Consider the following 16,974-nt stretch of genomic DNA (forward strand, 5'->3'; position numbering starts at 1 on the left):
ACAATAATTCTCACTGTCAGATAAGTTGGCTGTAAAAGAAAGCCACAACAGGGACAGACTAAAGAACTAGTACCTTTGAACCCAAATAAAATAATTTAGCTACAAGACCAATCTCCCAATCTCTGCCTCCTTGAAAATCATTGTAAATTTATGAATTTCCTTGTTATAGCTTTACATTTTTCCTTCTCTTTCCCCATTCCATTCCTACATTAACGACTGCAGCTGCTGGGACATGAATGACAACACTGCCTTGTGGTGGGTGATCAAGGGTCCTGTGGTTGGATCCATCATGGTAAGTAGAACTTGTAGGAGGTGCTTCCTCCACATTTTGGAGTGCAAATAACCAATGCAAATAGCTTTAAATGGCTTTACAAATGATACTGCATCTGCTGTGCTGGACTACTGGGCAGTTTGTCTGAGTGTCCACCTTTTGCCATCCACAATGCTAGGTAATTCCATTGTTATAAAGATGGTTTAGTACAAAGGAAATGACAGTGCACTGCCTGCAAGCAAAGGCTATCTAGACAAGGAGTTATTCAGTTACTTAAACATAGATACAAAATGCCATAAGTAAGACCCTAGAGCATATGGAGCATTTGCCTGGTTCTGGTAGATATGACACAGGATGTATAGGATTCCTGTGCCGTTTAGGGTGGCAGCTGAAGGCCAAGTGGAACAACCCAGGGAATCTAAAACAGTACTACATGCCAGTGAGTAGGAAGCTGGACTCTGTCTGTTGCATGGCATTCATTTCACGGCTACATTTATTTCTCTAATATTAGCTTTATAATAGTATTGTGGACATCATGCAAGATGTTCAATTGTCAACAAGACTTCTAAGCTCTGTTTAGTTCATGGAGGTCTTGAATTTTACTCAAATGATGTTAGATACCTGTGTATGGATGACTGAGAAGTTCTAAAGTACTGTGTTTGGGCTCCAGCTGTTGCCTCAAAGTATATGAGAATTTTAAAATGATGTTGGAAATGAAACTGAGACCCTAGACAATATGATTAGTGGTACCTGAAAAGCTGTTTGGCTTACCGCATGTAGGTGTCTAATCTGGGCATATAAAGTTGCTCTCCATACTCTGGCGACAACATCGGCCAGGTCTTCATTGACTGTTGTGGGAGTTTAGACATCCAGCTCACAGGTAGCTAACTATATGTCAGTGTTTTCATCAGATTTGGTGCTTCTCCTTGTAAGTATTTGGACAGCTCTCTAAAGTACAGTAACCTTCAGACATAAAAATTCAGATAATAACACTAAAGGGTATCAAGATGGAGAGGGTCCAATGGTCTGGGTGTTTTGTGACATTGATGTATGTGAATTTCCATGCCTGACAGACGTATTCTATGAAGGATCACATTCTGGCTTTGGGGAATCAGTTATACCTGGCTTCTGTTGAAGGCATTAAAGATTCAAGCAACCAGCAAGGGATGATTTGGTTTCTCCATTCATTTGTAGCGTTCAGATCAAACAGAAAATGCTTCTTAAAGAGATGCGCACACCTAGTTTAAGTTCTTTGTCTCCTTACAGGAGTAAAAGGTTGCATAAGACACCAGTTAAATTTCCCACTGTTTTCTTCTGGCGTTAATTTGAAGCCAAAGCATTGAAATACACAGATTTTATTAATCTCAAAATTTTAAAAAATGTATCTGTAGTGACATGACCTTACCAAAGAGAAGATTCCCAGGATGGCATGAAACTAAAAGACATGAAGAAGAACATTAAACACCCTCCCTGCCACATACATGTCCTCCTCCCCTCTTAAAGCCATTAGAAGTCATCTTGTCTTGGGACAGGTTCAGCCAAACAGAGGGAGAGTGACACACTTTGGGATTTCCAGGAAAGGGAATACACTAGATCGTGACTGATGGATGCTGCTAAAACGAGAAATACCTTAGTTCAGAGAATGGGAGTTAAGGATGCTTTTACTGTAGAGATCTTTGCTATAAGATTTTAATGTGCAGGAATCTTTCTTTTTATTCTTTGCACTGGTTGATAATGAAAAATGTTGAAACATTTTTGCTTACGTTTGCCTTATCTGGTGCTTGGGATTGAAATTCTGCCTTACTTTACCTGCTGCAGGAGGGTAATTCTTGCCTGGAAAAGGGGCAATAAGACCCTTGTAAACTTATTCCCTTACTCCTGACCCTATAAAACTTCTAGACTACAGTTTGGAGAAGGCGGCAGCAATGGAACCAGCAAGTCACTGGGAATGTCTCATTCTCATACTTGAACAAACATATAATTTTCATAATTTTTTCTGTTTTTTCTCCTCAGATAAACTTTGTGCTTTTTATTGGCATAATTGTGATACTGGTGCAGAAACTCCAGTCACCTGATATCGGAGGCAACGAATCCAGCATTTACTTGTAAGTACAAATAAAGCTGTAACCAATTAAGATTTCTAATATACACATAGGAAAAACGACAAAGACAAAAAGACAGGTCAGCTGAATTTCTTTCATTCTCAAAAAGAGTCACAGAGTCTATTAAATTCCTTTGGCTGTTTTTTACATTTTTTTAAACTCAAAAGCCACTAAAGTGCATTTTAATGCCAACTTTCACCCTTCTTTAAAAGGCCTAGAAAAGAAGCATAAACACAAGATTGAAAAAAACCTGCAAAACTTCTATACATGTCAGTTATCTTGAAATTAACATCCTGACCAGGCATAAATATTATCACACTCATGGGACAGTCTGCTGTGCTTCATATGTTCCAGAGACATGGTCCATATGAGATATGGTGAAAAGATTTCATAAACTTTGGACTAAATTCTAATTCAGGAAGATCTCCTAAAATTGCTTATGTTCACATTTCTTGCAACTTTGAATGCATTCCACTTGAACCAAACAATTCCCGCACACACCTAGAATTGCTTAAAAATGCACGACAAATTCTAAAATTTTCCTTTAGATGTTTTAAATCTTTGTTTATGGTTTACATTTTTTGAAGCCAACACACTTTTTATTAGTTTCCACCTCATTAGAGGACAGAAATTGGCCATTTGAGATGGTTATTTCCCATTTTTCCCATTTTGAGTTCATGCAGTCATTATCCATACAGAAATTATATAATCATTTTGAATAGCTAAGAGAAATGGCAGCACTTTTGGTGTTTTCTTGGCTTTTCAGCCGAACTGCCATGCACATTTGTGTTGCTATAATTTGTGAGCTCTAGAGATTTCTAGCACTCATAAATATAGGTAAGACTTTGAATCAGCACTGGATTCCTTGTGAAAAAGGGCAAGTCATGCAAACCTTAAATAAAAACAAAAGATGTCATGGTAAAGTAGAAGAGCCTTCTTTTGCAGCACTTTTTTAAAAAGTTACCGAGTGATCAGTTTCACCCTAAGTAACCACACTGGTATGATGATGTCATCCATCTTACAAACAATTTTCAGGGAAAAATATGTTCCCCAGCTGCCTATTTTTCTTTTCTTCTTTCCTATTGTCTTGTTTACATTTACCTGAAATTATAATATTTTATGCATCAATTTTGCGTGTCTGTAGTCAGACTTCCTACTGAAAGCATTGCCCTTGAATCTTGCTCTAAACTGTGTTTCCACACACAAAAATAATGCTTTAAATTCATTCTGCAGTGAATATATATCAGCATTAAAATTCAGGAGCAAGTGTAGTGAATAGTTTAAGTACATGCATGGTTTTCCTAGGGCTTGCATGAAGCCTTCTCACACACGTGCTGCTGGGAAGTTGTCCACCGAGTCTTAGATTGTAATTAGCACCCAAGATGTGCAGAGCTAGTTCTGACTACACCTGCTAAGTGCATGTTTGGTGTCTGCTGCACGTCTCTCACATACGAAGCAAAGCATGCCATAGACTCCACTGATTTAACTAGACTATAAAACATCCCTGTCATTTTTGATCAATATGGTGACTGGGTTTTACTGATACTTTTCCTATGTGTATAGTTAGCCACCAAAACCAAGAGAAATCATCATATTTTCTGTTTCATTCGCTGCCATTCTTTTTCATATTTTTTTGCGACTTTATAAATGGGTGTGTATAAATTGATCTTGCATTTATGTATGCGTTATGAAGTGGAGTGTTGTTTATCCAAACAGATTCAACAACAGAAAAGTCACACAGAAATGATACGAATAAGTCTATGCAGATATACACCCGGCATACTCCATATTTGTGCCACGTATCCTGTAAAAAGAGCTTTTATAATGAGGAAAAAAGATAAATCATGGTATGGTTATGTCACCATATTGAAATCTCTGTTGCATTTAGACTGGTCCATATTAAACATTTTCCATGTCCTATTTTGCTGTTTCAAGCTATGAAACATCATCCCATCAGACCAAATTCTCCATCCAGATGTTTATTCCACAAAATCTTTAATTATTTTGCCTTTAGTACATGAGACAGCTTAGTTGTGGTCTAGGAAGGATGTTCAGCCTGTTTCTGAAGGTGATATCATATGATATCAGCAGCAGAGATGGAGATTTACTCTGGTGTCTATCTTCCATTCTTTGGAATAACCATTTAGCCAGGACTTCCATCACCAAAAAAGAAAATAAAACCCCCCACAAAAATTTGGTTATTGATTTTGGGTAGGATTTATTTTCTTCTTATACGTATGGTACACGTTTACATTCAGGCCCTTTTAATGATTAATTTATTAGGAAAATCTACCTCCAGTTCTATTTTATAGGCACTATGGTCACGGTTCTGCAAATCACGTAAGCCTTTATTTGGCTTCAAAAGCCTTGGGGTTGTGCTTAAATTCAAAGATTAATTATATATTATTATCACTGTGCACTCATTATTAAAACTTCCCACAACTGCAGTTAGCTGTGAGCTATGGCAGGAACATAACAGAAGAGTGCACTACTGGGGAACTAATGCTTAATTAAAACAGTGTAGCCACTGGAAATTCTAAGGCTTGCTTTAAAAAGAAAACCAAACAATAATCTGTATAATTTGCAGCACTTTAATGAGCGCTGTGTCCCCATGAAAAATCAGACTTTCTCTCTAAATAACCTTTCTGATGATCGTTGTACACAATAGCCTTTGCCTTTAGGCTGATAAAAACTTAGAAACATGTAGCTAATTCCAAATATTTTTCGGCAGTAGTAAAATGCTTTAGTGATTGTAAACTTCCATTTTCTCAACTTCTATGTTCAGCCATTCATTACCAGTCGCAGGCCTAATCCATCTTTCGTCACAATTTAATTCCCCTTCAAAGCTCCCTGCATGCTGCTGATCCCATTTCAGACTGAACAGCTCAAAACGTCAGATTCTGAGAGAACAACAGGTCCACCCTGCTTTTACTGATGTTTTAGATAGAAACTCTTCCTGATGGCTGCAATGATGAAGGGCTAGGTTTATCAAAAACATCTAAGCAGATTACATAGGAATTCAAAAGGAAATAGAAGCCACCCTTTTCAATGTTCGTTTTAATTTTATGGTGGAGGGGGGTGTCTGAGAGCCTTAAGCAGCTTTTATGCTTGCTCCCAGTAGTCATCAGAATCATTATTTACTTTTTATTATTAAGAGTGAACTGCCAAATGCATGAAAAAGACTTAACTTTGTTTCTTGAACCGTGGTGGGGTTTCAGTTAGTCTTGTGTCAGTCCTGAATAATTCCACAAAATTCAGCGTCAAATCAAAGCAAGTTCGGTAATACAAATGTAACAGATCTTTATCTGAATGAGAAGTTCTGAGATCCTCAGGTTCTGGGGAATCATAAAGTGATATCGATTGAATTTCTAGTGTAATTAAGACAACTGTCTGCATAGTTCAGACAGGCTTATTGCTCCATCTGGTGAATGAATTGCATAAATAGTAGTAATGTGCCATGGTCATGGACAGGGCATACTTCATCCTGCAGTACAAATAACATACTTCATCCTTCAGTACAAATGACAATGTCTTGTGTTTGCACCTGTATATTCAATCCAACTCACAGTTCTGGGGCCTGGAAACACATATTCACAACCCTGCTACGGAGGGCTCAGCACACAGTGTGTTGCATCAGGCCCACAGTATTTGCACGGATTTTCATACAGCGGTCCCTTGCCTGGAATTTTAGGAAAGAGGTAATTAATTCATCTGGCAAGGCTTCACTGTTTTTCCCCTGGGAAATCCAGCCAATAGTGCGTAACATGGGATGTCAGAATCTGCATTCAGGCATCCTGATTTTGGTCAAGTAATTGTAGAGACGGTACATTCACTCCCCCCTAAAAGCCATATTCCTACAGAAATGCCTACACAGAGCTTAAATCCACGTTATTATCTTCATGAGCGTTGTTGCACTGCTGAAAGAGTCATTATAGACAGAAGATTACCCAAGTTTCACTACCATAAACCACTACAGTAATTAAGTAGGTATGCATGATGTAGATGCATGCTGAAATAACCCTTAAGATTAAAAAAGCCCACACATTTCCATCAACTCTTTGCTTATTCGTTCATTTCTGAGGATCGAACACATTTAACTGAAAAAGCACCTTTTTTTTTTTTTATTTCCAGTTTATCATTAATAGTGTAATTTGGGAGGGGGAAGCTTGTTTCTGCTTTTGCTTTAACAGATTCTTCATAAATTTTGTATCACATGTTGAAAACTCAATGAAAAGAAAACAAACCCCACATATATATAGCTAATTCAGGTCTACGTCATTCCTCCAATCAGCATCTTGCTGGAAAGAAAGGAGAAACATGGCATGTATCATAGGTAGGTATGATTTTACATATGGTGCACCCTAGAGGGTTAAGGCAGGAGAAGCAATGTTGTGACAAACTTGTTTTGGTAAACAACACTCCTCTACAGCTCACCTACAAAGTCACTGGACACTCAACTATTCATTCTGCTACCGCTTTGTCTTGCTGCAAGTGCTCAGACTGCCAGCGTTAACAATTATTAGGGTCTTCATGAGAGAAGTCTCATTTTTGACAAGAAAATGGCAGATGTTTGATGAACGATATGTTCTTCAGCATGGCACTTGAATTTCTAAACCTCAGGTACTGTCTGTTGAGTGCTGGAATGCCCACTAACCCAGCAATGAAAAGAACTCCTGCCCCTGGGCTAATTCTTTTCTATCACAAGAAAATACGAAGATCATTTGGTGTCAGTGCACGATCAACAAGGACCCAGTTCTCATTTCTAAGAAACACTAGAAGAGTGCTACTGTGATTGACACTACTTCTTGACAGATTTATTTAATGGTCTAGAGCAAATGTTCTCATTCACAACTACCATACTTTTCCTTTGTATTTCCCAAAAGAAATTATTATTTGGGGTGTTGGTTTGACGGTTTTTCGGTTTCTGTTGTTTTGTTGGCGATTTTTTTGGGGGAGTGGGTTAATTTGTGCCAAATCTTTTCAGGTAGAATTGGAAAAAAAATGAGTATACCCCTTAGGAATGTAAGCTTATATAGGCTGTGTACCATAATTAGCAAGACTATAGTTACACAGGGATTTATTTCTTTTCAGATAAATTGAAACCCTATTCTGCTTTGATTATCTATCTATAGATTTACTGTGGTCTCAACTGCTATAAAATCAAATAGCACAGAACATTTAGCATATTTTTAATGTTCCTGTGAATTGTTACTCCTGATGAGCAGCTGAGGCTATGATGCACAGAGGGGGCTACACAAAATCCCTCCCAGTGCCTGTGGCAGGTAGAGGAACAGGAACGTACATCTTTAGTCCTCAAATCTAGCATTCTAACCTAGTCGCTGTCCTTCTATCGGAGATGCATCTTTTATGTTCTTACAATGATGATGGGATCAGACCTAAAACTATGTGCACCTTGAAAGTGGTTTTGTTATTTCGTGGGCCACTTGCCAGAGGGATAATCCAGAAGAGCAAATCAATTTTTAAAGGAATTTCCACTGATTTCCAATGACATACAAGTGCTTTACAGGAGCTTTGACAGGCTCTGATTTGACATCATTGATCACAAAACTTGTTTCTTGTGGTTACAAGATCCTCTGTGATCAATGCAGTGTTAAAAAGTGCTCTACTTCTGCTATTTTAAAATCCTTAGAAGGTGGTTAGAGCGCAAGTCCAGTGTGCCTCGGCCTGCACGGGTGATATCTGTATGATGGAGGCTGACTCCTGTTATTTTCTATTATGAAATAGTAATGAAAACTAGGATAACTTTGCCTTTAAACACTGTTTAAACACTATGCACATTGCTGTAAGGTATTTTTATGGGCAATTTCATGGTTTTAATGCATGTACGGACAGAGGAAAGGATGCAACACTGATTTTTGTGATTGAAGAAGTAGCTGACTTTTTTGAAATCTGCCTAGGTTTCATGCTTTACAATTCTCTACTGGTGACTTAAAATTTGCACTTGACTCCAGGCTCTATGGCAGCCTTGGAGAATGAGATTGTGTTCTAAATCAGCAAATCACAGAACTTTTTCTCCATCTGTTACAAGAGCAAGCAGCAAACTGGAAAAGAACATGTTTGCATGAAAAGAGAAGTCATTTATAGATGGTCCTTCTCTAGAAAGATCACGGACGTGTACAGCTTTGTGAGGGAGAGATGCCGTGTTATATTCAACAATGTGGTTGCGTTTACAGAACTGTTTTTTTCCATGATTTTAAGAAGAAACAGTAATGCAAATCTTGATGCACTCTCAACAGTTCTATCAAGGGTTGGATTAACCCTAACAGCCCTGTTTCCAAGAGGTTTTAGGCATAAAAAAATCTAAATAGTGTCTTAAGAATTCCTATTGAAATGTTAGTAACGTATATCTGGATATTTCAGACCTAAATGTCTTTCAAAGCCTAAAAATATCATGGCTTCATTGCCATTAAACAGCTGAAGGCTCAAGCCAGCACGATTTATACAGAAGTGTTTGTGTCTGTGCTTGTGTACCTGTGTAAACATAGGACTTTGCCTACACATGTACTGTCTGACTTACTATAAATATATCTAATATTGCTTTTTAAAAAGCACAAATACTCTAGCAATGTGTGCAATATAAAACTTCTGACTTTAATGTGAAAATGACTACACTTAACTAAATTCTCTGTAATATTCTAACTTTTGCCACACATTGAAGTTTACTGATTAGCAAAATTAAGGTAGCCTTCCTAAAGAAAACGCAGTACAGACCTCAAGTGTGTTTCTAAAGTTACTGTGCTTCTTCAAAGTGAATGACATATTTTTGACCTGTATTGATAAACCTCAGTTGTCATGGAGATCAGCAGGACAGAGAACTTTTAGTTCCTAAGGCCATGCATCTTTACAAATTACCCATGGATTTGGGTGCAGCGTAGTGTTCTCTATCGGGGTAGCTTGCTTACTGGGAAAGAATGATCTTGGAGATTCAGCTCACATTTCAGAAACCTCAAACCGAGAGCTAACTTGTGAGCATCCAAATGAGACAATTCTGGATGTTTTCCCTTTCCCTCCTGCATTGCTCATAGCTAAGACTGTTGTTTTGAATGCATTGTTAGGCTGCGAGGGATAGATCTGGAATTTTATTTGTCTTCAAATCAGTTTGTACTTTTTTTCTTTGAACTGGTTATTTAGTGTAAAGATCAACCTGAAGCTGAAGGAATTGGTCATGCAGCAGTTGTTGCGAGACTGCAGAGAATGGAGAATAATTCTGACATCTCTGATCTTGAATGTGCTTTCAACTTACATCAAAGTTTGATGCATACCAGCATCCATGATCTTTCATTTACTTTTTGCTGCCATTCACATTTTTGCCTCTACCGTAAGAGAACAAAAGGAGTTTAATTTCCTCTCAGTGTCTCTGCTTCTCCTTGCCATTAATTTCTTGTGTCTCACTTCAGCACCTAACATGCTTCACATCCAGCGGTTTTAGTTTTACATCTGAAGAATTATTAGGATGTACTCCAAGCAAGTACATAGTCCTTACAGCCTGAGGTATGAAAGGGGCGAGAAAGATGGTGCTGTCGCAGTCCAGAAGGTTTTTTAATCTGGAAGGGTGAACTCCTCATGAAAGTCTTGTACCTAACACTATGCAGAAAAGGAACTGAGTGCTGCAAACTGGGTAATTGGTTAATTGCCCAGGAAGAAATTCTTCCTGCCTTGGAGCATACAAGTACACCTTCAAAGGGCATCAAGTTACGATGGCTTAATATTGAATTAAGTCTCAATGAAGGTGGTTTGAACAAATGCATACTACATCAAGACTGGACCAATCCAAAGTTGTGCACATGGTTCACATCATAGCCTTGGTACTTCACTTGCTGTGCACCTGTATCATTACTGAGAGATTTCCAAACTGCAACTCCTCTATGTATTTCCAGTGACAACACCACATTTGTTCAGATGATGAAATGTCTGCAAGCTCAGGCCTTTGCAGCAAAGGCAGCTTTCTCTTTTTCCATTGAGGAGGGTTATAGAGATGGGTTGAAACTTGGATGGTCATCTGCAGGGATATTGTGTAACATGTGAGGCAGGTGAGACAAAACAACTGAAGCTTCAGAGCTGCAAATCATATAAACTCAGTGAGTGGAGCTTCACCAATGCCGAGCTCTGCCAGCTGACAGGACTAAGACCTGTCTATAATGCTTGAACATCCACTTCTTGTGCCAGACTGTGACAATAAATACTCTGAGTTTTGCTCTTTTGTTTATTTTAAGGGCAATGAGCTAATCACATTCTTGGATATTTTATGTCTGGATCTGGACATTCATATTCTTCATTTCCAACAGTATACCTCTGTTCAAAACCATTTAAGAATCTCATTTGGTGTAGTATGTTTTTTCTCACTAAACATGCTATTGTCTTCCACACTACAGTTATGTTACTGTGCTTCAATCAGAATTATTCCATAATGCATGACATTAGCCTTTGCTCTGGATTCAGTGGGAATAATCTAACTTGTTAAAACAGAATCTCCAGAGTTAATACAGAGGAACGATCAGGACATATAAACTTGAAGCTGCAGTTCATTTAGAGACTGTTTTTGGTGGAAGTATTCTGCTTTCTACTACCAGCTTTTTTCTCTAAAGCATAGTTAAATACTAAGATTTATCTCTTCATTATTTGATCTCTGATGGCTTTTTCCATCCTCGCATGTCCACTCTATAGCAGTTAGCAAAGCCAAGAATGAACATTGTAGACGTGATTTTTGGCTCTCTTTGACCATTCTGTTTTGAATTCCAGCCTCAGTTCTGCACAAAGTTCAGAATTATTGGACAAAAAGTTCCAGCTAAAATTGACATTTGTTAAACAGTAATTTTCAGCTACAGCTATGGTCTGCAAGCAGCAATCCGGCTTGAGCCTCTGGAGAGGTGATAGTGGTTTCGTCACAGACATATTGTTTCTCTGCCATATTATTGTATTTACCATCTAGCTTTCAGTTACAACAGATTGACTTTGGTGGAATTAAAAGTACACTCTGGTAAAGTGTATAGAAGGAATTTAATGTTGTCTGTAATATGGGAATTTTGAAATCTGTGGAAGACCCTCGTGAGGTTTCCTACACATGTCCTGGTTTTTAGCTTGACGTTCATTAACTTTACAAGTTCATAGACACAAAAAATGAAGATCTTATTTATGTTCCTCCAAATCACTGAAAAAAAAAGCAACCCACTGAGCTGTGTAAGACACATCTACTCAAAACAGTGGAGAGAAACAAAGCTGACCTCTCACGTGTTAAACCAATGCAAGAGCCCTAAAAGAGAGAGACACTAAAAAGTTAGATGAAAGGAGAGCACTAGCACCCATTAAAGTTGACTCATTTTAATTTATTTTGGACAAGGACTGTAAAGGACACCTCACATTTTCTTGGTTTTTTTCCAACTTGTTTTCAGATTACTCCCAGGTGTCACAAGATGACCCTGGAATACCTCAGACCCATTCGAGAGGTCAGGGGAAAGTTTGTTTGGTTTAGTGGTGTTAGCAGTAAAAAGTAGAGCTAAAGGTAACAAGATTAAGACTTTGGCAAAAGGTGACTTTTGAGCATCTAGACTAAGACTTTTGAGCTTGTTTTCAGTTGAAGAGTAGAGATACAGAGTTGTCTTTTCTCTGAAAAACACAGCAAGGATTCTACTTTTAGCAAGACAGCATGGGATACGCCTGATTTAATAAGATAATCATGCTGGGCTCCTTCCACAATCAGTAGAGATCTGCCCAGTCCAGAGAACAAAATCCTTGGCACAATTTATTCCGCTCTAAGCAACATGTTTAAAATAGGTCAGATAAATCTCACTTTCTGGTCTGTTTATCACCACTGACTACAAAGCTAACATGGGACGACAAGGTAAAAGGCATACATCTACGCTGCTAACTTCAAAAATTAGATGAGGTGGAACTAAAGAACAACTTGGCTGAGAAGCGCCCATGCTTATTCTGTGTCTACATGAGAGGGGTGAATGCGTGTACTCGCACACAGTGGATCAGGGCCCACAGTCACTGTGGCTAGATGGAGTTGTGTAGTCTGTTTTCTGCTCACAGAATAAGTTCAGTTATCCAAACATTTACATCTGACCAGTAAATCCAGGATTTTTGTAAATGTAGTTAGTATTTAGTCCAGGAAACAAGTTTAGCTTGAGGAACTCCTTAGCTATCAAGTAGCAAGGAAAATAAGTCCCACAAACAGGATCACCTGTATGTAAGTAGGCATGTAGCACACAGGATAGATGGTACGGCTCAATTCTTCAATTTTATTCTCTCTCTCCCATTCTACTTTCACTTTGGTTAACTTTCTACTATGTTTTCAGTACTTTATTTCATTAATTTGTTTCTACATTCCTTCTACTGCTATATGGCTGCCAATCCTATTTGTAGTGAGGTTACATCAAATTAGTTGAGCAGGGTGCACACAAAGATTCTTAACAAGGCACAGTTTTAATTTGCATGAATTAAATTCTACCTTCATCATGTTCCCCATAAGATTCCCCTTCATCATATTGAGACAGTTCACAAACTCTGTCATCTCCTGTGTGCTATTAGTGACATGAACCTAGAACTCTGATCTTTTTCATTATGGATCTACATGGCCTTGGTAACAGAGCATAACTTCATTTCCCTGAATCAGCATGCTCATTTTACTCCTCTTAAGCACCACTGAGAAACTTAAAAAAAGTCTTTCAAATTTAGTTGCAACTACCTTTGTCTCAAATTTGTGTACTTTTTCATTTGCATTAACTTGCCAGACATCAAGGTGTTCCATCTGACAAGATGGTCTTCAGCCACATCATACATCACTCATTTAATCCCAGGAATGTTAACTTTTTCTTTCCCCTTCCACCCTAGCACCCTCCCTCTTCCTCCCAGATGCAGCTGCAGTCCATGCACAGGACACATGCGGTGAGACTCAGCTTGTTTGCCTTTAGCTGTCTAAAGTCTCGTATTTAATCTAAGTAGTCTAGTTGTCGTCTATGGTCAAACTGGGAGACCAGGGCATCTCCGTAAGACAATTCATCCCATATGTCTTAGACGCCTCTGTCACACAGGTCAGCTCAGCCTCTGGAAGTGCCCATTTCTTTCCATGATTCAGTGAATTTAGGGTGATAGTTCAGTTTAAATTTGTCTTAGACATATATAGTTAGTTGTGACCAATTCTATTCTGTGTGTGCCTGCAGAGCTCTGAAGTTCCTGCCCTAACTCATGTAGTGTTTTAATATCCATAATCTCATTTAAGTTAATTTTCTCTTATTTGGCTATTTTTTCCTCCTTCTTATTTCTTTCTCGTTCCTACCTCCTCTGTCTCTTCTCTTTTTCTCCCACCAATATTTCTACTTTGATAATAAATAAATAAATGCATACATAAAAAAAGGTTTTTTTTAAAAAAGGGGGTGGGGAAGAAAAATTCTATTGATTCTGTAAAGATTTTGGGTCACTTTACAATATCTAAGATCAGAGAGACGATTCTACCTAATTTAGATAGAATGACAGAGAAAATGCTAACAGCAGTAAAATACTAATATTTTCCTAAGAAGTGCTAGCAAAGTTTTCCATCACGAGCCCATGTGTAAACTTCCCCTCATTGGGTGAGGAGTAGCACTTAATTCTTAGATACTGTTTTCAGAATCATTTGTCCCTTTTAATAACTCTAGCAAATATCTAGTGCTGCCCTGTTAGTTCTACTCACTCACTAGAAAAAACTGTAATGAAAATAAGTCCCTGCCAAATAAAACAGGGCACAAGGAGTAAAGGAGACATGGATGGGGTTTTTTTTTTTCATATTACCATAACAACATTAAGTATGTCATTGAAGAACAGAATCCCTTACAAAACCCCATGACTAAGATTTTTCCAAGTCATTATTGATTTTTAGATGTTCCATTTTCAAGTTATGTATCATAAAATGCCTTCATGAGCACTGCTTTGCAAGACATGCTGAGTAGCCCTCTTGTGGTAAAAACTGGTCTGATAAAATACATTTCAGATCAGGTCATCAAAAATGAGTGAGACACTCAAAATCCATAGTCACTTCAGAATATTTCAGCCACAGTAAAAAAAGAACTATCTCTGAAACTTCCCTCCTTGTTTTTGATCAGTCTTAGCTGACAATGAATGCACAGCTCAGCTCTGTGACAAACAGAAGCAGTGCATAATTTTATCACAGAACTGATACTGTAAAAGGAGCAGTCATTTTCATATTGACTTCCTTTGCATCATCCAAGAAATGAGATTCATTTTGCAAGTTAAATTACGATTGATATTTCTATTTGCTGGCTGTGGGCATGCCATGATACTGTATTCTTTCCAGCTCTTATGCTGTAATCTGTAATAACAATGCAGTTACTAGGTTGTGATTACCCAAAAAGGAAGTAAAGGAGAACAAAACAAAAATGTGGTAAATAGGACTGGATTAAAGGAGTTAACAGTAGGGATAAATTGAATCTGTTTTCAGTTTATTGTATTTTGCTGTTCAGCTTATAAACGGCATCTTCCATCTATGGCTAGGTGAACACAAACCTTTGACTGTGCTTATTAGCAAAGCAACAGAAACAGAGTTCGATTTGATTGAATAAAGTTGGAAGTTTGCCTTGTCATTTGCTTTAAAAAATCATATTATCCTTTACAGTCGATGGAGGTTTAGTCAGGGTAGTCAGTGGTGTTTGGTGTGCTGTTCATTCCACCCTAAAGTGGAAATGTAAAATAGGTGAGATATACCCTGACTGATAACTGTGTATTTCTGTCTCGACTACTTATACTCTCTGGTGATTCTCAAGGGACCAAGGAAGACCAGTTTACTTAGACATTTATACCGTAAATATACAACCTTCCCTGAGGTGAATCGCATGAAAAAAAAACATGTTTTGAAAACAAAACAAAACAAAAAATGTCCCCTTGAAAGTCAACAATCACTATTTTTAGGTAGCCCAGAGAGGTGGTGGTAGCCCTATCCCTAGAAATATCCAAGGTCAGGTTGGCTGGGGCTCTGACCAACTTGATCTAGTTAAAGATGCCCCTGCTCACTGCAGGGGGGTTGGGCTAGATGACCTCCAAATGTCATTTCCAAGCCAAAGCATTCTATGATTCTGTGATTCAATTCTCATGTTTTTCAGCCTACCATAACGGATACAAAATCTCTAGTCCTTGCATCTCTCAAAATGCCTTCCTATGTTGTTTCGCATCACCCTTCTTGAAAACTGATTTCAATTAGCCTCTCTCTAGCTAGCTGTAAATGTAAACACCCCATTCTCCATAACAGCTCTTTCTAGAATACAACACGTAGAGATCATGGTCCTTGTCCATAATATAAGTGCCTGCTGCTGTTATAACCACACCTTTCTTCATGTGTGTGACAAAAAATAAGCAGTAACTCTGAAATATCAGTCAGACATGAAGTTTCCATACTGAACTCCCTGCCCCATGCATCAAGGAAGCTGCGAAAAAAGTCCTTTAGCATCCTTACTAGTACTCTTCACTTAAAAGAAGGGATCCACTCTACCTTGGTTACTCACACACGAAGATGAGGAACACTTGATCCAACTTCTTCTCAGATTAATCTCTATCCTACAAGTTTCTGTTACTATCTGATTGTTCTCCACAAGCGTGCAGTCAATTTTCATCTAATATACTGTTTTGTTACCTTCTGTACAACACCAGACTGCAAAGGTCGTGTGTATTTTGGATGCGTAATGCTGCCCGCCTGCCTCCAGGTTGTTCTTTCTTTGGTTTGTCTGTGAATCAACACATCACAGTTGCAGCGACAGCCACTGCATTTTAATTTTTTTGTTTATTTTTGCTTCAGTCAAGCAGCTGATTTGTGCTGTAGTTTCTTTCTGTCATGTCTGCTTTCCATCTTTGTGATGTGTCTCATGAAATGTGTTGAAAGTGACCTACCTTGGCCTGTTCACAATATGCTGAAAAAAATGCTAATCTTGTCATATTTAGCAGCTGCGTTCAGAAATGCTACTGTAAGCCTAAGAGGGCTAACCAGCACTCTTGCAAGATGTCAGAACTATCAACCATTACCCTGTAAGTGTACGCAATCCTGTGACATTACTGTGTTTGTATGACGCATGTTGCAAGTAAATGAATGGATATTAGCCAAGGGGCAGTAACCAGAGAGTAAGAGCTCATTTAGTTCTTGTTGCATGTAGAATTTCTTGTCATTGTTCTATTCTTTTGCTGATGCAGCACTATCAAGGATTTGAAGGTTATTTATTTTTTAATTTTTGTAATTATTGCTGATGCTCTTTGTGATTTTGGGTAGTGTCTGTATAGAAATCATGAATAGTTGCTCTTTATTATACAGCAAAGAGGTGAGCGCTGGTCATACTGAGAGTGAATGTTTCACCTGAAAGTTTGTTAGAACAGGGGCAGGGCGGGATTAAGTGAATCAGACTATCAGCTGGTGTAAAACATATAAAAATCATCAAACAGAGTGAAGTTGTGTCAGTACACACCCAGGGGTGAGGAAAGGCCAAGATTAACAGTATCAAAATACGTGTCTAGCCAGAAATCATTGTTAGAGATTTGCCTATGGAGAGTGACGCATCCAGAAAAGTGAATAAATGCCACTTAGTCTACAGATGTGAATTAATC

At 38.2% G+C, this 16,974-nt stretch overlaps 1 protein-coding gene across 18 annotated transcripts in view; it reads left to right on the forward strand.

The window, feature by feature from the left end:
- Positions 1–16,974, forward strand: part of ADCYAP1R1 (ADCYAP receptor type I) — a 144,888-nt gene that overhangs the window by 114,908 nt on the left and 13,006 nt on the right. For 8 of the 18 annotated variants that reach the window (XM_075419854.1, XM_075419861.1, XM_075419865.1 and 5 more), the window contains 4 exons: positions 223–292; positions 2,285–2,376; positions 13,228–13,281; positions 16,321–16,404. In XM_075419854.1, coding sequence (XP_075275969.1) covers positions 223–292; positions 2,285–2,376; positions 13,228–13,281; positions 16,321–16,404 — 300 coding nt within the window. The remainder of the gene's footprint in view (positions 1–222; positions 293–2,284; positions 2,377–13,227; positions 13,282–16,320; positions 16,405–16,974) is intronic. The other 10 variants (XM_075419868.1, XM_075419871.1, XM_075419872.1 and 7 more) reach the window with 4 other exon arrangements.

This window comes from Opisthocomus hoazin, chromosome 4, assembly GCF_030867145.1.
Source record: "Opisthocomus hoazin isolate bOpiHoa1 chromosome 4, bOpiHoa1.hap1, whole genome shotgun sequence".
Taxonomy (NCBI): domain Eukaryota; kingdom Metazoa; phylum Chordata; class Aves; order Opisthocomiformes; family Opisthocomidae; genus Opisthocomus; species Opisthocomus hoazin.